Source organism: Orcinus orca, chromosome 2 (assembly GCF_937001465.1).
Source record: "Orcinus orca chromosome 2, mOrcOrc1.1, whole genome shotgun sequence".
In the NCBI taxonomy this organism is placed as follows: Eukaryota; Metazoa; Chordata; class Mammalia; order Artiodactyla; family Delphinidae; genus Orcinus; species Orcinus orca.
The window spans coordinates 105,455,259-105,477,446 of record NC_064560.1 but is presented as its reverse complement, the minus strand read 5'-3'; the positions used below and the strand labels follow the sequence as shown (position 1 = coordinate 105,477,446).

General features: G+C 42.3%; 1 protein-coding gene across 4 annotated transcripts in view; it reads right to left on the bottom strand.

Moving 5' to 3' along the window:
- MYO5A (myosin VA) overlaps nt 1-21,926 on the bottom strand; it is a 187,223-nt gene extending 165,297 nt beyond the window's left edge. Inside the window, exon 1 of one of the 4 annotated variants that reach the window (XM_033409184.2) lies at nt 21,463-21,926. In XM_033409184.2, coding sequence (XP_033265075.1) covers nt 21,463-21,489 — 27 coding nt within the window. In that variant the 5' untranslated portion in view covers nt 21,490-21,926. The remainder of the gene's footprint in view (nt 1-21,462) is intronic. The other 3 variants (XM_033409182.2, XM_033409186.2, XM_033409183.2) reach the window with 3 other exon arrangements.
- Between the last annotated feature and the right edge of the window lie 262 nt (nt 21,927-22,188).

Genomic DNA, 22,188 nt, shown 5'->3' with positions numbered 1-22,188 from the left:
AAGGGATGGCGGATATATGTACACATATAGCTGATTCACTTCGTCATAGAGCAGAAACTAACACAATATTGTAAAGCAATTATACTGCAATAAAGATGTTTAAAAAAAAAAAAGATCTGTGCTTTCAGCCAGTACTGCTTGTTACAGCATGAGCTGAAAAAGAGAACTGGAAGCACTGGAGAACTCAGGACAGTGATCTATAATAATGCCTCAAAACTGACCAAGGGAAGAATGAAGTGGTTCCCACCTCTGGTGCCAAAAAGAGGGGTGGGAGGAGGAAGCTCATGAAGAGTTGATGAATAAATAAGATGATATGAATGCCGAAATGTTAAATCCCAAAAATATAGATACAGAGAGGAAAATTTAGAGAAAACTTACCAATGGTACTTTATGTCATTTAATTAATGCATTCATTCAATCATGGACTTGTTACTAGACCAAACCCTGGTCTAGATGTTGGTTCAGAAAACAGATGAGAGGGGCTTCCCTAGTGGCACAGTGGTTGAGAATCTGCCTGCCAATGCAGGGGACACGGGTTCGAGCCCTGGTCTGGGAGGATCCCACATGCCGCAGAGCAACTAGGCCTGTGAGCCACAACTACTGAGCCTGCACGTCTGGAGCCTGTGCTCCGCAACAAGAGAGGCCGCGATAGTGAGAGGCCCGTGCACCGCGATGAAGAGTGGCCCCCCGCTTGTCACAAATAGAGAAAGCCCTCACCCAGAAACGAAAACCCAACACAGCAAAAATAAATTAATTAATAAACTCCTACCCCCAACATCTTCTTAAAAAAAACCAGATGAGAACCATTAAATTACATGCTTTAAATGCATGAATTGTATTGTATGTGAAATATACATCTAAAATAAAGTTATTAAAACAAAACAAACAAGATATTTCCCCTGTCCTTAAGGGGCTCAGAGAAGCACAAGGAGATAAACAACTGCAATGCAGTGTAGTAAGTGTCAGGACACAGGGGCATCTTAGGCAGAATGGGTCTGGGGGAACTAATTCACGAACAGGAGTAGAGAAAACCAGGCAAGGGGAATGCTGCAATGTGGCAAAAAGGCACCCTGGAGAGCTCCTGACTTAAAGTGAAGACCTGAATGCCTGGAGGGAAACACAAGAGATGAGGCAGGTCCAAGGTGAAGGTAGGTCAGGAAGAGCCCTATGCATTACAGCCTCACTGCTCGAGGCATGGCCCCCAATCCAGCAGCACTGGCATCACCGGGAAGTTGTTAGAAATACAGTCTTGGGGCTCCATCACAGATCCCCATCAGAATCTCCACTTTAACAAGATTCCCAGGTGATTCAGATGGACACCAAAGTTTAGGAAGCACTACATTAATAAATTTATTCTCAAGACAAAATTCAATGGGGAATCACTGAGGAATTTCAAGCCAGAGAGTGACATGATCAAATATGTGCATTACATAAAGATCACTCTGGTAGCAGAACGAAAAACAGATCACAGGAGGTAAGACCAAAAATTGCTTAGGAAGCTGTTTGGGGAGCCAGGAAAGAATTAATAAGGGTCCAAATAGAGTGAAAATAATACCAGGAAATGGAAACTGATCAGTTAGGGTACAGGGGTGGGAATGCGGGAGGGGAAGTAAATCAAGAAAATTTCTAAGTTTTGGTCTGGGTTAATGCTTTAGATGTTGATGCTATTCACCAGACAAGGAAAGCAAATAAAAACAACAATCAGAATGGTGAACATTTCTTAAATATGTACCAGGCATTCTTTTTTTTAAAAAAATTTTATTTATTTATTTGTTTATTTATTTATTTGGCTAGACCAGGTCTTAGCTGCAGCAGACAGAATCTTCATTGCCGCGTGTGGGATCTTTTAGTTGCGGCATGTGGGATCTAATTCCCTGACCAGGGATCAAACCTGGACCCTCTGCATTGGGAGCTCAGAATCTTAACCACTGGACCACTAGGGAAGTCCCTGTACCAGGCATTCTTATAAGTGCTTTGCATGAACTATCTCATTTAATCCTCAAAACAACCCTATGAAGTAGGTATTACTGTTATCCCATCATACAGATGAGAAAACTAAGACAGAGAAATTAAGTAGCACAGAGAAATTAAGTAGCATGAAGAGGGAGTAAATGACAATTTTAATTACACTAGGTTTGAGGTGCTTGTAAAGGTGTCCATAGGCAGTTGTCTGTAAGGATCTCAGTTTGTAAGGAGAGCAAGTAGGTCAGAAACAGATTTGGAAATCATCAGCACAGGGTTGGTCCTGACTCATCAGGAGCAGATCAGGCCACAGTGGGAGAAAGTGTAGGTCAAGGACACAGCCTAGGAGCACCAATCTCTAAGAGGCAATAAGAGGTTGCTAAGTTTATAAAGAAGACAAAGCAGCCGGACAGAACGGAGAATGATAGCCATAACTGAACAGCAACAATACTAACAGCTAACGTTTATAAGTGCGTAGTATTATGTATATTTTATATATTAAACAATTCAATCATTATTAAAACCACATGAGGTAGATATTATTATCCCCATTATAAAAATGAGGAAATTGAGGCATAGAGAGATTAAGGGGCTTTGTTAAGGTCACAGAGAAAGTGAATAGCGAAGCCAGGATTCGAACCAGAATTCAAGTGTAGAGTTCATGCCTTGACAGCTATAATGCACTGCCTGATTTTCGGGTACTGTGAGAGGTGGAAGCCTCTCTGTTCCGGAAGGAACAATTGTAACAAAGTCCTCTGAACAGTATCTGGTCTACAGTAAGGCCTCAGTAAATATTAGCCATTATTATTTGTTAATTATACTGCCATGGAATCATGCATTTATGCTAGTCACAGCTTTTAGAAGAAAGCAAATGAAAACTAAATAAGGTAAAAAGTCTTAGGTTTTAGTGGAGGAAGAAAAGCAAAGAACTACCAAGGATGCTAAGGCTTCGACTCAGTTTCCTACGTCTTCAATACCTAAACTTCCACACAATCAACATTTAACCACATTTCTGGCTACCAGTCCTTAAGGAGGGCTGCTGTGCACAGCAATGCCTGCAGGCCTCACAAACCTCAAAACACCTTCTGGGAGCTATGAACATTCCATTCTATGGCACTGTCTTTAGCACTGGTGTGTTTTGTTCCATCTTAATTGCTTTAAAGCAGGTAGTTGATACTGAAGGTCCCTCAGGTTCTTGACTGCCCACTGAAGGAAAACTCATCCTCTGACCACTCCAGACAAATGGTAATTTGTTCTAATTAGAAGGGTATGTTGTCTATAATGAAATAACATATTTTCAGGTAATTTTCAAGTTAAAATTATATTGTTTATATGCTTAAGCCAGTAGTTTTAGGGACTTCCCTGGAGGCGCTATGGTTAAGAATCCACCTGCCAATGGGGTCAAACCCAGGGATCATGGGTTCGATCCCTGGTTTCACTGGGTTTAACCCTCCCAGTCCAGAAAGATCCCACATGCTGCACAGCAACTAAGCCCATGCACCACAACTACTGAGCCTTCGCTCTAGAGCCCGCAAGCCACAACCACTGAGCTCGTGTGCCACAACTACTGAAGCCCGTGCATCTAGAGCCGGTGCTCCGCAACAAAGAGAAGCCACTGCAAGGGGAAGCCCACACACTACAACGAAGACCCAACACAGACAGCCAAAATAAAATAAAATAAAATAAAAATACTAATGCTTTAAAAAAAAAAAAGACTAGCGTCACAGATTTTTTTCTCTTTTTAAAAATCTTTTTAGGGCAGTCAAGATGGCGGTGTGGGAAGACACAGAGTATGTGTCTCCCCACAACTAGGGTGCCTGCCAGACGCTGGTGGGGGACCTCAACACCCAAGGAGATAAGAGGAACCCCCAAGCAAACTGGCAGGACGTGGGGGGACTGAGGAGGGAGGAGAAGTGGAGACCGGACAGGACCAGCACCCCTGAGGGTGGCTGAGAGTGGGGAGGGGTTCCCACGCCTGGAGGGTCCCTCAGGGGCTCAGATCAGGGAGCATTTCCCCTGCGCAATCAGCCGGGTAAGTCTGCCAAGCTCTTGGGCCAGGTCCTACGCCCTCAGAGGCCCCTCCAGGCCGCGTTGGTCCTGGGGGCATAGGAGGGAGGCCAGGGGAGAAAAGGAGAGGCAGAAAGGAGGGGGCCTCCAGGACGGGAGGAGCAGGAGAGGGCTGTACTCCCAGGTGGGGTCCCCTGGCCTCTGAGACCAGAGGCAGAGGCATGCCTGGGCCCCTTCTGTTCCTTGAGCCTAAGCCCCACCCCCCACCCCTCCCAGGGCCTTTTCCAGCCCTGTGGGTCCTAAGCATATGCCCCGCCCACTGCACAAATCCCACCCCTGCTTAGGCCCCGACCTCCACAGACAAGGCCTTTTCCACCTTTTTTTTTTCCTCTCCTCCTCTTTTTTACTATTGTGGTTCTGTTTTACCTTCCAGTTGTTGTTTCATCTGTATTTTTACTTTTATATTCTTTCTAACATATCTGTTAGTTTCCTAGTCTAATTTTATTTTTTACTTTGTTGTCATTCTTTTTTTTTGCCACCCTGTGCAACTTGTGGGATCTTGGTTCATGAGCCGAGGGTTGGGCTGAAGCTTCTGTGGTGGGAGCTCCAAGTCCGAACCACTGGACTAACAGAGAACCTCAGACTGCAGGGAATATTTATTGGACTGAGGTCTCCCAGAGGTCAGCATCTCAGCACCAAGACCCAGCTCTACTCAACAGCCTACAAACTCCAGTGCTGGTAGCCTCAGGCCAAACAACCAGTAAGACAGGAACACAATCCTACGCATAAAAAAAAAAAAAAATGAGACGGCAAAAAAATATGTCACAGATGAAGAAGCAAGGTAAAATCCTTCCTACAAGGCCAAATAAATGAAGAGGAAATAGGCAAGCTACCTGAAAAAGAATTCAGAGTAATGATAGTAAAGATAATCCAGAATCTCAGAAGTAGAATGGAGGCACGGATTAAGAAAATACAAGAAATATTTAACAAAGGTCTAGAAGAACTAAAGAACAAACAAATAACAGAATAACTGAGTAACAGAATAACTGAGGCAGAAGAACAAAGTGAGCTGGAAGACAAAATGGTGGAAATAACTGCCAAGGAGCAGAGTAAAGAAAAAAGAATGAAAAGAATGAAGATAATATCAGAGACCTCTGGGACAACACTAAACGCACTTTAGTGTTCCAGAAGCAGAAGAGAAAAAGAAAGGGTCTGAGAAAATATTTGAAGAGATTATAGTGGAAAACTTCCCTAACATGGGAAAGGAAAGTCACCCAAGTGCAGGAAGCACAGAGTCCCATACAGGATAAACTAGGAGAAACACACTGAGACACATATTAATCAAATTAACAAAAATTAAATTCAAAGAAAAAATATTAAAAGCAGAAAGGGAAAAACAAAAAATAACATACAAAGGAATCCCTGTAAGGTTATCAGTTGATTTTTGCAGAAACTCTGCAGGCCACAAGGGAGGAGCAGGATACACTTGAAGTGATGAAAGAGAAAAACCTACAACCAAGATTTCTCTACCGAGCAAGAATCGCATACAGATTTTTTTTTTTTTTTGCGGTACACGGGCCTCTCACTGTTGTGGCCTCTTCCACTGCAGAGCACAGGCTCCGGATGCACAGGCTCAGCGGCCATGGCTCACGGGCCCAGCCACTCCGCGGCATGTAGGATCTTCCCGGACCGGGGCACGAACCTGTGTCCCCTGCATCGGCAGGCAGACTCTCAACCACTACGCCACCAGGGAAGCCCTCTCATACAGATTTGATGGAGAAATCAAAAGCTTTTCAGACAAGCAAAAGCTAAGAGAATTCAGCCACTACAAAATCAGCTTTACAACAAATGCTAAACAAACTCCTCTAGGAGGGAAACACAAGAGAAGAAAAAGACCCACAAAAACAATCCCAAAACAATTAAGAAAATGTTAATAGGAACATACATATCAATAATAACCTTGAATGTAAATGGATTAAATGTCCCAACCAAAAGACACAAACTGGCTGAATGGATACAAAAATAAGACCCATATATATGCTGTCTACAAGAGACCCACTTCAAACCTAGGGACACATACAGACTGAAAGTGAAGGGATGGAAAAAGATATTCCAGGCAAATGGAAATCAAAAGCTGGAGTAGCAATACTCGTATCAGATAAAATAGACTTTTATCCATTGGACAGATCATCCAAACAGAAAATAAATATGGAAACACAAGCTTTACATGACACAATAAACCAGACACATTTAATTGATATTTATAGAACATTCCACCTGAAAGTAGCAGAATACACTTTCTTCTCAAGTGCACATTGAACATTCTCCAGGATAGATCATATCTTGGGTCACAAATCAAGCTTTGGAAAATTTAAGAAAATTGAAATTGTATCAAGAGTCTTTTCTGACCACAATGCTATGAGACTGGATATAAATTACAGGAAAAAAAAACTGAAAAACACACAAATACATGGAGGCTAAACAGTGCACTACTAAAAAACCAAGAGATCACTGAAGAAATCGAAGAAGAAATTTAAAATATTCATAGAAACAAACGACAATGAAAACATGACAACCCAAAACCGACGACAGACAGCAAAAGCAGTTCTAAGAGGGAAGTTTATAGCAATTCAATCTCACCTCAAGAAACAAGAAAAATCTCAAATAAACAATCTAACCCTACTCCTAAAGCAAACTTGAGAAATAAGAACAAAGAAAACCCAAAGTCAGTAGAAGGAAAGAAATCATAAAAATCAGAGCAGAAATAAATGAACTAGAAATGAAGAAAACAATAGCAAAGACAATAAAACTAAAAGCTGGATCTTTGAGAAGATAAACAAATTTGACAAATCCTTAGCCAGACTCATCAAGAAAAAAAGGGAGAGGATGCAAATCAATAAAATTAGATATGTAAAAGGTGAAATCACAACTGACACTGCAGAAATACAAAGGATTATAAGAGACTACTACAAACAACTATATGCCGATAAAACAGACAACCACAATGAAATGGATAAATTCTTGGAAAGGTACAATTTTCCAAGACTGAACCAGGAAGAATTAGAAAATATAAACAGACCTATCACAAGTAATGAAATTGAAACTGTAATTAGAAATCTTCCAACAAACAAAAGTCCAGGACCAGATGGCTTCACAGGTGAATTCTACCAAACATTTAGAGAAGAGCTAACTCCAATCCTTCTCAAACTCTTCCAAAAAATTGCAGAGGGAGGAACACTCCCAAATTCATTCTACGAAGCCACCATCACCCTGATACCAAAACCACAAAAAGATATCACAAAAAAAGAAAATTATAGACCAGTATCACTGATGAACATAGGTGCAAAAATCCTGAACAAAATACTAGCAAACAAAATCCAATGGCACATTAAAAGGATCATACACCGTGATCAAGTGGGATTTATCCCAGGGATGCAAGGATTCCTCAATATATGCAAATCAATCAATGTGATATACCACATTAACAAAGTAAGGAATAAAAACCATATGATCATCTCAATAGATGCAGAAAAAGTTCTTGACAAAATTCAACACCCATTTATGATAAAAACTCTCCAGAAAATGGACATAGAGAGAACCTACCTCAATATAATAAAGGTCATATATGACAAACCCACAGCAAACATCATACTCAATGGTGAAAAACTGAAAGCATTTCCACTAAGATCAGGAACAAGACAAGGATGTCCACTCTCGCCACTCCTATTCAACATAGTTTTGGAAGTCCTAACCACATCAATCAGAGAAGAAAAAGAAATAAAAGGAATCCAAATTGGAAAAGAAGAAGTAAAACTGTCACTGTTTGCAGATGCCATGAAACTATACATAGAAAATCCACCAGAAAACTACTAGAACTAATCAATGAATTTGGTAAGGTTGCAGGATACAAAATTAATGCACAAAAACCTCTGGCATTCCTATACACTAACAACAAAAAATCAGAAAGAGAAATTAAGGAAACAATCTCATTTATCATTGCAACAAAAAGAATAAAATACCTAGGAATAAACCTACCTAAGGAGGCAAAAGACTTGTACTCAGAAAACTATAAAACACTGATGAAAGAAATCAAAGATGACATAAAGAGATGGAAAGATATATCATTTCTTGGATTGGAAGAATCAATATTGTCAAAATGACTATACTACCCAAAGCAATCTACAGATTCAATGCAATCCCTATCAAACTATCAATGGCATTTTTCACAGAATTAGGACAAAAAATTTTACAATTCATATGGAAACACAAAAGACCCCGAATAGCCAAAGCAATCTTGAGAAAGAAAAATGAAGCTGAAAGAATCAGGCTCCCCGACTTCAAACTATACTACAAAGCTACAGTAATCAAGACAGTAAGGTACTGGCACAAAAACAGAAATATAGATCAATGGTACAGGATAGAAAGCCCAGAGATAAATCCACGCACGTATGAGCACCTAATTTACAACAAAGGAGGCAATAACATACAATGGAGAAAAGACAGCCTCTTCAATAAGTGGTGCTAGGAAAACTGGACAGCTACAAATAAAAGAATGAAATTTGAACACTACCTAACACCATACACAAAAATAAACTCCAAATGGATTAAAGACCTAAATGTAAGACCAGACATTATGAAACTCTTAGAGGAAAACATAGGAAAAGCATTCTATGACATAAACCACAGCAAGATCTTTTTTGACCCACCTCCTAAAGTAATGAAAATTTAAAAATAAAATAAATAAATGGGACCTAATGAAACTTAAGAGCTTTTGCACAGCAAAGGAAACCATAAATAGATGAAAAGACAACCCTCAGAATGGGAAAAATATTTGCAAATGAAACAACGGACAGAGGATTAATCTCCAAAATATACAAACAGCTCATGAAGCTCAATATCAAAAAAACAAACAATCCAATTTAAAAATGCGTGGAAGGGCTTCCCTGGTGGCGCAGTGGTTGAGTCCGCCTGCCGATGCAGGGGACACGGGTTCGTGCCCCGGTCCGGGAAGATGCCACATGCCACGGAGCGGCTAGGCCTGTGAGCCATGGCCGCTGAGCCTGGACATCCAGAGCCTGTGCTCTGCAATGAGAAAGGCCACAACAGTGAGAGGCCCGCGTACTGCAAAAAAAAAAAAAAAAAAAAATGCATGGAAGACCTAAATAGACATTTCACCAAGGAAGACATACAGATGGCCAAGATGCACATGAAAAGATGCTCAACATCACTAATTACTACAGAAATGCAAATCAAAACTACAATGAGGTATTACCTCACACTGGTCAGAATGACCATTAGCAAAATATCTAGAAACAATAAATGCTGGAAAGGGTGTGGTGAAAAGGGAACCCTCCTGCACTGTTGGTGGGAATGTAAATTGATATAACCACTAGGGAGAACACTATTGAGGTTCCTTAAAAATCTAAAAATAGAACTACCATATGACCCAGCAATCCCACTACTGGGCATATACCCTGAGAAAACCATAATTCAAAAAGAGACATGGGGGTTTCCCTGGTGGCGCAGTGGTTGGGAGTCCGCCTGCCCATGCAGGGGACATGGGTTCGTGCCCCGGTCCGGGAAGATCCCACATGCTGCGGAGCGGCTAGGCCCGTAAGCCATTGCCGCTGAGCCTGAGCATCTGGAGCCTGTGCTCTACAACGGGAAAGACCACAACAGTGAGAGGCCCGCGCACTGCAAAAAAAAAAAAAAGAGAGACATGTACCACAATGTTCCTTGCAGCTCTATTCACAATTGCCAGGACATGGAAGCAACCTAAGTGTCCACCAACAGATGAATGGATAAAGAAGATGTGGCACATATATACAATGGAATATTATTCAGCCATAAAAGGAAATGAAACTGAGTTATCTGTAGTGAGATGGATGGACCTAGAGTCTGTCATACAGAGTGAAGTAAGTCAGAAAAACAAATACCGTATGCTAACGCATATATATGGAATCTAAAAAAAAAAAAAAAAATGGTACTGATGAACCCAGTGGCAGCACAGGAATAAAGACGTAGACATAGAGAATGGACTTGAGGACATGGGGTGGGCAAGGGGAAGCTGGGGTAAAGTGAGAGTAGCAGCGACATACATACACTACCAAATGTAAAACAGTTAGCTAGTGGGAAGCAGCAGTATAGCACAGGGAGATCAGCTTGGTGCTTCGCGATGACCTAGAGGGGTGGGATAGGAAGGGTAGGAGGGAGGTTCAAGAGGGAGGTGATATGGGGATATATGTATGCATACGGCTGATTCACTTTGCTGTACAACAGAAACTAACACAGTATTGTGAAGCAATTATACTCCAATAAAGATCTGTAAAAGTAAATAAATAAATTTAAAAAATAAACATAACCAAATAATGATGATGATTAAAAAAATAAAATTAAAATCTTTCTAATTCAATTATACTTTCTGGCCCAGATTCACCCAAGATCAAGGAGAAACAGCGAATAAGAGCAACAATAAGGAAAACTGTCAGAAAAAGGAAATAGTTTAGATTTCCAAAAGGTTAAGTTTTTGAAATAAACGTATATAGTTCTACTCTTAGAGGATTTTTCAAAGCAGAATAAAGGTACTGGATGGCAGAAAGCATCTCACAGAAGTGGGACATCTGGTCATCCTAGCCCTGAAGCAATATACATAAAAAGTGCTATTTTTAAAATGAAATAAATGTGAATACCCTACCTTGCATAATTGTAAATGCGAACCCTTGCCAGGGAAATGTGGAATCTATAATTGACTAAAGCTGACTAATCCAAGCAAAGATTTATGTACAATAAATGCTCATCATAGTACATTTCTTATTACAGTGAAAATGCCCAACAGTAAATAAATTATGGTACACCCAGATGATGGAATATTATGCAGCCACTAAAAACATTTTCAGTGAATATTTTATAGGACTTCCTTGGTGGTCAGTGGTTAAGACTCCGCACTCCTAATGCAGGGGGCGCAGGTTCAATCCTTGGTAGGGAACTACAATCCCACATGCCGCATGGCGCAGCCTAAAAAAAATTTTTTTTCATTTAAAAAAAAAGAATATTCTATAACATAAAAATTATCACAATACATATTAAGCTTAAAAATCATAAAAATTAACATTATGAATATAGATAAAAGACATGAAGTAAATTAATCGTTGAAAATAATCATCTCTGGATGGCAGTTTTTTTAAAATTTTCTTCCTTTACATGTTTCTTTTTTATTTTTTTAATTTTATTTATTTATTTTCGGCTGTGTTGGGTCTTTGTTGCTGCATGCAGGCTTTCTCTAGTTGTGGCGAGTGGGGGCTACTCTTTGTTGTGGTGTGCAGGCTTCTCATTGCGGTGGCTTCTCTTGTGGAGCACAGGCTCTAGGTGCGTGGGGTTAGTAGTTGCAGCATGTGGGCTCAGTAGTTGTGGCTCATGGGCTCTAGAGCGCAGGCTCAGTAGTTGTGGCACACAGACTTAGTTGCCCTGTGGCATGTGGGATCTTCCCGGACCAGGGCTCAAACCTGTGTCCCCTGCATTGGCAGGCCGATTCTTAACCACTGCACCACCAGGGAAGCCCCCTTTTTATGTTTCTGTATTCTCCAAATTGTCTACAATATATCATTCCTATAAGCAGAAGAGATATTACTGAAAAGGCAATTTAAAAAAATTTTTTTTTTTAAATTTTTTGGCTGCGTTGGGTCTTCGTTGCTGTGCGTGGGCTTTCTCTAGTTGGGGCGAGCAGGGCTACCCTTCGTTGCGGTGCGCGGGCTTCTCACTGCGATGGCCTCTCTTGTTGTGGAGCATGGGCTCTACAGCGCGGGCTCAGTAGTTGTGGCAAATGGGCCCAGTCGCTCCACGGCATGTGGGAACTTCCTGGACCAGGGATCGAACCCCTCTCCCCTGCATTGTCAGGTTGACCCTTAACCACTGTGCCACCAGGGAAGTTCCCTGAAAAGGCAATTTTTAAAAAGTTTTTCCAATTAATCTCCATTTTTATTTTTAACTCTTTCCCACTTTTTCTTACCCTAATCTAAGTCTTAAGGTCTAGGGCAGTGGTTCTCAAGCAGGGGCAGGGGGAAGGGGGACTGCTCCCCAGGGAACATTTGGCAGTCTGTAGACAATACAGATTGGCTGTCACAACTAGGGGTGGGGGATGCTACTGGATCTAGCAGATAAAGCTTAGAGATGAGGCTAAATATCCTACAACATGCAGGACAAGCCCCCCAGGAAAAAAGGATAGTGCAGAGGTTGAGAAATCTTGGTTAGAATGAAGAAAATGAGTATAAGCAGGAAGATTGGGTTAAAATACAATATTAACTCTAGTGGGTTTAACTTTCCATTTCTAAAATAAGATTTAACAAATACACATTCTGAATTGATGAAAGTTTAGTCCAGGTTTTGACCCAAATTTCTTATTATTAGGATATACTTTTCCTAATTTTATGGAAAATATCTCTAGCAGTTCTGCTCCCAAACTGAGCATGATGCTTATCAAACTAGAAGATTTTTTTCAGCTTGAGCATAGAGAGACCAAATCTGTTTAAACGTTTTTTAAGTACTGCTATAAAAATGTTTTAAAGTGAGCTCATATCCTTAAGGGAATAGCTGATTATCTTATTGTAATCACTCCAGTATGATAAGATGAAAAACTAAGTTCTAACTAGTCTAGTCTAACTAGTCAAAACTAGTCTAACACAAAAGTGTTTGTTTGAAACACATACACACTCACATACACAGAAAATGATTTATGTAAACTCACACAAAATTACTTCTATTTGGTGATGTCAGATTCAGGGAATGGTAACAAAGCAAGAATACAAAGCTTTGAGGAAATGAAGTACCCTCCTCAATCTAAATTACTAAATAATTCACTCCATAAGAAATTTGGTTATAACAAAGCACAAGAGAGCATTAGGAGTGGGTACATGAACTACAGTCAGTAGTACAGGATCAAGTAGTAGATGACATGGTGGAAAGTAAGAGAGCAAAAAAAAAGATTAGAACACTGTAGATGAATAATGGATGATCTGAACAGTCAAAATGGGGAAATAAGAAATTTTGCAACTTATCCTTGGGTGAAAATGGGGTAAGAGAATAATGTTTGCATACAAGGATGTGAAGAAAATAAAGGAAAATAAAATGCTGAGGAAATATGGCAGAAAGAGATCAGAAGGAAAGGTTACACAGGGTTCAGAGCCCCCTAAATAAGACTGAATAAAAAATACTTTTTAAATCATCTATCTCTGATATGCTTTTTTTGTTTTAGTTGAAGTACAGTTGATTTACAATATTGTGCTAGTTTCAGGTGTACAGCAAAGTGATTCAGTTCTATTTTTTTTCCAGATTATTTTCCATTATAGGTTGTTATAAATATAATTCCCGTGCTATGCAATAAATCCTTGCTGCTTACCTATTTTATATATAGTAGTGTGTATCTGTTAATCCCATACTCCTAATTTATCTGCCCCTCATATGCTTTTATCAACATTTGCACTTGATTCTCCATGGCCTCTTTTTTTTTAATTAAAAATGATTCTCTAGGGGAAAGATATCCAATGTCCTCCTAGTCAAAACCCTCCTATTCATCTTCTCAAAAATCAGAAAAGGAGAGGCAGAACTCAGTCACTTTGTCACTTTTGGTGACTGATTCACAGTGGACATTGGTTGAGGGTAGCTGTTTTGTTCTGTCTCTCTAGCACTATTCCTTCTGATGGGGAACAGCTTTCAGCCACCCTACCAGGTCTGAGTAGGACTATCAGTCAGGATGCACCATCCTCCCTCTGGCCTCTGAGATGAGCAAGACTGGACTGCTCACGGTCTCCCTCCCACCACCTACTCGGCACACAACCACAAGCAAGGACAACCGGAATTCCTCTACCAGGCTCTCTTCCTCCAGGCCCAGAGCTAGACCATGTGGTCTGCAGGTGCCACTTACCCTGAAAAGAGCTGTCCTGAGGATGAAAGCAATATTAAATAGCAGTCTGACACGAACGCCAGTGACAGAGAGCCCCAGAGGTACCATGTCAGAGTCTTGAATCTAGCCATGCCTGGGCTTTCAGGGCATCTAAGTAAATAAAATGCTTTTTGGCTTTGAGTTGGGTTTCCATCACTTCCAACTAAAACAGCTCTGGCTGGTAATTGTTTAACACTGTCAAAGAGTGGTTCGGAAAGTCGGTGTATCAGAACTATGATCCATGAATTAGCCAGACCCTTTCTATTTATCTACCACATCTTAGCTGATATCATAACTTGAGATAATGAGTTTCATATGTGTAAAACAATGGTTAGAGTAGAAATTCATTTTAAATGACATATTTATTTATTTAAAGAACTAACAAGTATCCTTACTAAACTGGGATTTGATGTTATAAACTTCTAATCTTGGTGTTAAATAAATACTTCGCCATTTTCCCACTTCACCTTCATCTTTCTGAAGAGTCTGTCCTTTTAATCTGTCTAGCCTCTTCACTGCCCTGATCATTTTATTTCTCCCATTCTGAAATTCCTTCAGAATGTATTTATCAAGAGGAAACCCAGGACTTCTCTGGTGGCGCAGTGGTTAAGAATCTGCCTGCCAATGCAGGGGACATGGGTTCGTGCCCTGGTCCGGGAAGATCCCACATGCCGCGGAGCAACTAAGCCCGTGCACCACAACTACTGAGCCTGCGCTCTAGAGCCCGCGAGCCACAACTACTGAGCCCATGTGCCACAACTACTGAGCTCATGTGCCACAACTACTACCCGTGTGGCTAGGGCCCGTGCTCCACAACAAGAGAAGCCACCAGAGTGAGAAGCCCACGCACCACAACGAAGAGTAGCCCCCACTAGTCGCAACTAGAGAAAGCCCACGTGCCGCAACGAAGACCCAAAGCAGACAAAAATAAATATACAAAAAAAAAAAAAAAAAGAGGAAACTCCAACCACATACACAGGATTCCTGGCCAGGACAATGCATGTTTTTGTGTGAGTGACTAAAGAGAGACAAAACTTGTCTTTTTTTTATGTCCCATCTCCCTCCAGTCCAGCACTGTGCTCACATTTTTTTTTTTTTAACTTTTCGGCCGTGCCGTGTGGCATGTGGGATCTTAGTTCCCCGACCAGGGATCGAACCCCCGCTCCCTGCAGTGGAAGGGCAGAGTCTTAATCATAATCACTGGACTGCCAGGGAAGTCCCTGTGCTCACATTTTTGAACACGGCACGACATTGGGCCAAAGGAGGTAGATAGACGATCTTCATGAACACTTAGGAGTGGATAACGCACTTTTTCGTTGATTTCAACCAAGTTTGCAGCCATTATTTTGAAACTAAAGCATAATTACATCATCCCTAAGTTCTATAATTGGCAAAAAGCCTCTTTGGTACATGGAGATGTTTAAGGCAAATGGCAGCTGGTTAAGGAGACTTTCAACTGAGAAGGGCTTTGAAGCGAAGTGGAGACTGTCTGAGGCATGAAGAAACCGGGGATAAGTTTCTGCAAAGTTTTAAAATCTCTATCAGCACGAACCCAGATGGACATTACTACCAAGGTAGATGAGGCAGGAGAACTGTTAAAGGGCAGAATTGACTAAAGGGCATTTTAGCACACTAAGGACCTAAGGAAACAAGGCATCAAAAGCAGACACCATTAGTAAAGGTAAGGTGGTAAGTGTGTGAAGAAAAGATTAAATAAATCACTTAAACTCCTTTCCAACTACTCCCACTTCCCACTGTCAGTGAAACTCCATGGGAGTCACACCCAAGGTCAAGTCTCTATATTCAGTTATCAATATTGGTTGAGCTAAGGTGGAATCATAACATACACTTTTGAAAACAAACAACTCTTTCCTCTGCCCCAGCGGGCAAGCCAACTCCAGTAAACTCTCTGAATAAGCTGGGGAAGAGAAGGAGCTAAGCACCAACGAACTTTTGAGGGTGATAGAAATGTTCTATATCTTGTTTGTGATGGTGATTACATGACAGAATATATTTATCAAAATTCATTAAACTGTACACTTAAAATTAGTGATTTTTAAAAATATTTATTTATTTGGCTGCACCAGGTCTTAGTTGTGGCATATGGGGTTTTGGTTGTGGTACACGGGATCTAGTTCCCTGACCAGGGATCGAACCCAGGCCCCCTGCATTGGGAGCATGGAGTCTTAACCACTGGACCACCAGGGAAGTCCCAAAATGAGTGAATTTTATTAAATGTAAATTATACCTCAATAAAGTTGATTAGAGAGAGACAGAGATACAGAGGCAGGAGCCAGAGGGAAGGGAGAGGACAACCTCCCCAGGTAGACAAATGGAGAAAGTCTGCGAAAACTACTGTAGGACAGGACACGCCTGGTGGGGTGGAGTGGTGTCGCCCACACATTATTTCACCTAGGGCCAGACCTCATTCCATAGATCAGCCAGGAGTTTATACTTCTGATAATACCTCATAGTTTGTTAGGAATTACCTAAAGTGGAGACAGATAAATCCAATCCATCCTCTAGTGGGCCATGTGCCCCTAGATTCTCCTGACGGAGGCAAAATTCATGATAAAGTGAAGAACACAAAAGCTAAATTACCCTCCTCTCCCACAGTCTCCTATAGGAAAGTTATCCCCCCCACTCCACCTCAACCTTTTGGAGGTTGAAGTTAAATCCCCGGAACCCCATTCAGACCTTCCTCCAGTATCCCCTTACTTCAAAAAGCTAAAAGCACCAGGAAGAATTAACCTGTTTATGTGGCAGTAGCAACTCTCATTAAAATTATAACTTTTTTGTAATCTTTTAGCCACTGGGCAATACACCGAACTGTCACACTTCAAGAAACAGTAACAAATTTCAAGAGGAGATCACAACCATTCTGCTTTGCTCAAACAGTCTAAAGAAGTATTTCTGAGCCACTTACAAATTCCAGAGTCAGCAAAAATTCATGATATAATGAGAATTAACTTCCAGTTTCCAAAGCTAGAGCCACTGGTGTTAACTTACACTATTCCCTCTCCTTCTCTTCCTGTATCTACTCCATCACAGAGACCTGTCTCTCACACTTTCTGCCTGCACTTCAATCTACCAGACTTTCATCACTTTCCATTTTGTTTCCTACAACATTTTCCTTGGTCTCCCTGGCTCCCAGCTCTCTTCTCTATTACTCACCCTGTTCATCATGCCTGAAAATGTGCTTACTTGTTTAACCACTCCATTACACCCTGCTTCATTCCTACAAGTGGACTAATCATCCCAAACCATTATTTTCTGTTTCTCTCCTGTTTAAATATTTTTTAATCCATCCAACAAATATTTAATGAACAGCTACTATGTGGAAGACATTGTGATAGGCTCTACAGGAGGTAAACAAACCCTGACCAGCATCTCAAGGGGCTTACAGTATTGTGGGAGTGGCTTACATATATACAGATAACTATAATAAGATAGAAATGTGTACAGGTCATTAAGACAGAGAACTGTCAGCTGGATGTCAAGTAAAATCAGAATTGGTAAAGAAAAAGTAGAATATGAGACAAAGAAAAAGCTACAGAGGTTTCCAGCATGACGGACTAGGAAAATAGCAGAGCCATTAACAGGCCAAAGGACATCAGGAAGAAATACAGATAGAAGGAGCATGACAGGAGATTTAAGAAAAGTGAATGTACTTGCCAAAGCCCAAATCAGGGAACATGATCAGAGATTTCTGTTCTGCTTTAAGAGGCTGGAAGCAGTCTAAGAAATGCAATTTCAACACCAAAATATTAGAATTTCCAGGATTGATGATTTAAAGGGACAATGGCATAGAATATAAAATTGGGACTATCCCAGAAAAAATCTAGTCCATGCAGCTTCAGTAGGTATGAGGAAATATGGTGGGAAAGGAAGATTACAGATATACAATCTACTGGCCTAATAGTTGTTTCATCTAAGGAAAGTGTACTTGGCTTCTGGAGTGAGGGTTTTAGACTGTTTCTGTACTGTTAGAAAATTCAGCATCCTGACATACTATGGGACTCCTAATTAAACTTCAGGTAATCTTGGCCATTCTACAGCATTTATGTGGTACCCATGGTGTCTGGGAACTTCATGTGAGGATGACTAGGATGCCATTTTATTGCTATTGGTGATCCATCCAGGTCTAATTAATAAACCCTGCTCCACAAATGCTGAATCCTTTGAAGGTGCTGAAAGTAGCTACAAGTGATGTCATCATTCAGACACCCACTGGAAAGTCAAGACCAGCAAATATTTTCAAAACCAGAAACAATAAGATGTCACAACCACCTTCAATTCTTTCAGGAACGAGTCAGGTGGATCTAAAAATAAATCAACACACAACTCTGTGATTATACTAAAAACCTTTGAATTGTACATTTTAAATTGGTGAATTGTACATTATGTGAATTATACCTCAATAAAGCTGTTATTTTAACAATCAACAAACATGTTTTAACCAAAATGTTAGTTTCCAGAAATGTTATATCCTAGTAACCCAGCTATTGCCTTTAAAATGTTTATACTGCTGGAAAAATTTACAAAAGGGAAGCCCTGCTAAATTGCTGTGACAAAACCATTATCATTTTAGCTAAAAAGAATAAACTGAATGGTCTTTTGTCTTTCACTGTAATAGGAGCTGATTTCTATCACACATCAGAATCTGCCTTTAAGCTCTGAATGACATTTTGAAAAGGGCACTTTTCAAATTTAACCACTATGTTGAATACCATAATCATGGCATGTAACTATTATATCTTTCCTTGTAGTCTACCTCCAGAACTTCCTTCCCTATAATCCTCTGCAAGGGGAAAATCCTTGTGTTTATATACATTGTTTTTTAATTTTATTTATTTATTTTATTTTTGGCTGCGCTGAGTCTTCGTTGCTGCATGCAGGCTTTCTGTTGTGGCAAGCGGGGACTACTCTTCATTGCAGTGCGTGGGCTTCTCATTGCGGTGGCTTCTCTTGTTGCAGAGCACGGGCTCTAGGTGCACGGGCTTCAGTAGTTGTGGCACACGGGTTCAGTAGTTGCGGCACGTGGGCTCAGTAGTTGTGGCACATGGGCTCAGTAGTTGTGGCACACGGGCTTAGTTGCTCCACCATGTGGGATCTTCCTAGACCAGGGCTCAAACCTGTGTCCCTTGCATTGGTAGGCGGATTCTTAACCACTGCACCACCAGGGAAGTCTAATCCTTGTGTTTAATAACCATTTATATTACCTCTAATGATTTCCCTCGTCCTCTAAAAATCACTACCCAAGCTTTTATCTCTAGAATCATTCCAACCTTCTCATGTCCCAACCTCTTCCCTAACTTCTACAAATAAATACCATACCAGCTGTCTGCCTGCTGCTGAGGTAACAGCAGGTTATTTATGCCCTTGAAGATTCAAAGTGGGCCAAGAATATAAGAAGCAGGCTGTAAACCCTTCGAGGGAAAGGAGTGTGTCTTGTTTATGTTAGAACCTCTCAACATTAAGCAGAGTACCTGGCACCCAGGAGGTGCTCAATAAATATTTTTGTCCGCCATTAAGCTAAGGTCCATTCACAAAAAGAATGAGCCAACAAACAAACCAAGTAACCAGATTATCCTTAGGTATAAATGCATTTAGAAGGCAACTTAAGCTCAACTTCCCTACTGATGTCTAAACCAGTTTGTCTTTACAATGACTAGAGGGTGAATTTTAAAACAGATTGTGATTATGACCAAAGCCCACCCCAAACCTTACAATTTTAAAAATCACAGGATCTTTAAAATTTTTTTCTTGCCAATTATTTTGGGAGAAAAAAGCAGACCCAAAACCCAAGAGCAACGTATTATCCAACCAGTGTCTAGCTAAGCAGCCTACAATTAGTCAGGCAGCTGAAGGATGGACTCCTCAGGCAGTGAAGAATGGGGTCTATACAAAGTAACTAAGGAATATTTACAGACCATATCTCTTCTTGTGAAAATGACTCTGATATTTCTTAGTACCCACCTCATATGTTTATTATGAGGATTAAATGAGTTAATATTTGTAAAGCACTTAAAACTGTACCTGGCACATAGTTAGCTTTATATAAATGTTTGTTTATAAAGTAACTTTGGATCAATTTCCAATTGCATTCAATCATACATTAGGTATCTACAATGCCTAAAGAATTACCAGGTTTAGAGAGAAGTTTCATTGTGTAGTCCTCAAATCTGAAGCTGGAAAGAGAGAGGTCCCAGGAAATGTTTCATGCAAACTCATTTCATGGTTGAAGAAATATACCTCATTTGTAGAGAAATTCACAGGTTACGAAAAGCATTCCCATGTATTATTGTTTGATCCTCACAACAACAACCTTGTAAGAGATGTAGGGCAGGTATAATTAACTCCATTTACAGATGAGGAAACTAAAGCACAGAGAGGTTAAGTGATTTGCCCAAGGTCACACAGTAAGTGAAAAGGCCCCGGCTAGAATCAAGGGCTAGAATCCAGTTCTCTTGATGGCGGGTCCAGACCTCTTCCTTCTATAACATGCTGCAACTTGAGCCCTGGGCTTACTTGGGTCATATTTGGAAGCAGTGATTCTGAGACCATAAATGTAGACTTGGCCTCAGATGCAAACTCAAAAAGTTAAGGTTAATTCTGTTAACTGGAATTACAGGTGATTAATAGCTGGAAAAACATCTACCTACACAGGAGTGATAGTATAAAATACCATGACTACACACAGTCACAAAGGGCACCACACACTGTCTTGAAGGGACAGTTCTCCAAAATATGCCATTCAGAGATTACCAGCCCCAGAGAATACTGCTGTCAGTATAAGAAGGAAAGGCTGCCACTTCCCTTTAACAAAACCCAGAAGGAAAAGGCTCACCCCAGAGGATGGTGAAGACATGGAGCCTAACAAGGCTCTAAGGGATTACATGCAGATTGCAAACTCCCAGCGACAAATGAGTACCGACCACCCCAGTGAATCAGCTCGCATTTATTCGTCTGCATCTTCCCCAGGGGCTCTCCACCCCAGGGTAGCAATCTGAAACCGGGCACCTAAAGGTGAAAATCGACTGGCGACCTTTTGCAAGATTCCATACCTCACAGAAAGGTTGGGTGGCGGTAGAAGTGGCACCGCATACCAACACCAGACGTTATTTTAAGCGCGTGTCCCCAGGGGAGGGACCGACCATCTAATCTGTCAGATCTAGGATCTCCCACCAGCCAGGATTTTTCCTAAAGCAAGACGGAGGGCTGAGCAATCCTGCCCCAGGCTCGCCCTACTAAAGCCACACAGACCCGCTTTCCACTTAGAAACCCGCACTGCTCCCAGGCCAAGAAGGGTGGCAGGGGCCACAGAGGCACCCCGAGGCAGGCCTCCCTCCGCCGCCTTAACCATCAACGCCCGAACAAGGAAGGTGCCTCTGCGGGCGACCGGCGGGCAAGGCAGAGGATTTCGAAATGCTCGGAAGGGGGGTGGTGCCGGAGGGGCCGGACTGGGTCCCCGCGCCCCGGCCCCTCCCCGGCCTGACAGCTGGCGGCGCCGGGCCGCGCGGCCCCCTCCCCAAGGCGCGGCTCATGGGGCGCCTTACCTTTGTGTAGAGCTCCGACGCGGCCATGGCGGGCCCCGCGGCGCCGACGCCCCCCGCCTGTGCGGAGGCCGCACCTCTTCTGGGCGGCTGCCCGCGCCGACTAGGAAACGCCGGGGCTGCAGCCGGCAGGGAGCAGGGCAGGGCCAGGCGGGGCGGGCCGCTCCGGGCGGGGCGGGGTGGGGTGGGGCGTCTCAGCCGCGGGCGGCCAGCGGGGGCCTCGCCATCACTCCCGGGCTCGCCGCGAGCAGTGTCGCGCGCTCGGCGTGCCCGGGGTCCTCGGGGTCGCCGCCGCTGCCAACCCTACAGCCGGTGATGCTGCTGCCGCCGCCGCCGCCGCCGCCCTCGCCCTGTGCATTGTGGGAGCGGGAGGAGGCTGCGCTCCAGCGCTGCGACCGCGGCTGCTCCGGGTTCTCTCGGGCTCACGCTGCCTCCCATCGGCTGCGGGCACCGGGCATCATCAGCCTGTCAGCCAGCGTCGCCGCTGCCTCCTCCCGCGCTGCCGAGGCCCAGAAGCCCGCCCCAGGACACCCACTGGCCGCACACCGCCCCCGGGATGCCCCAGGCCCCAAGCGAGCCCTGGACCGTGCAGAATAGCCCAGCCCCCGAGAGGGGCAGCGATAGCGGTGTCACTCAGGGTGTCCAGGTAAATGGGAGTCTGCAGGCTGCTTTTCCTGTGCTTCCAAACATTGGTAGGGAAAGGATAGGGGGAGAAGCTTCTTGGAAGGC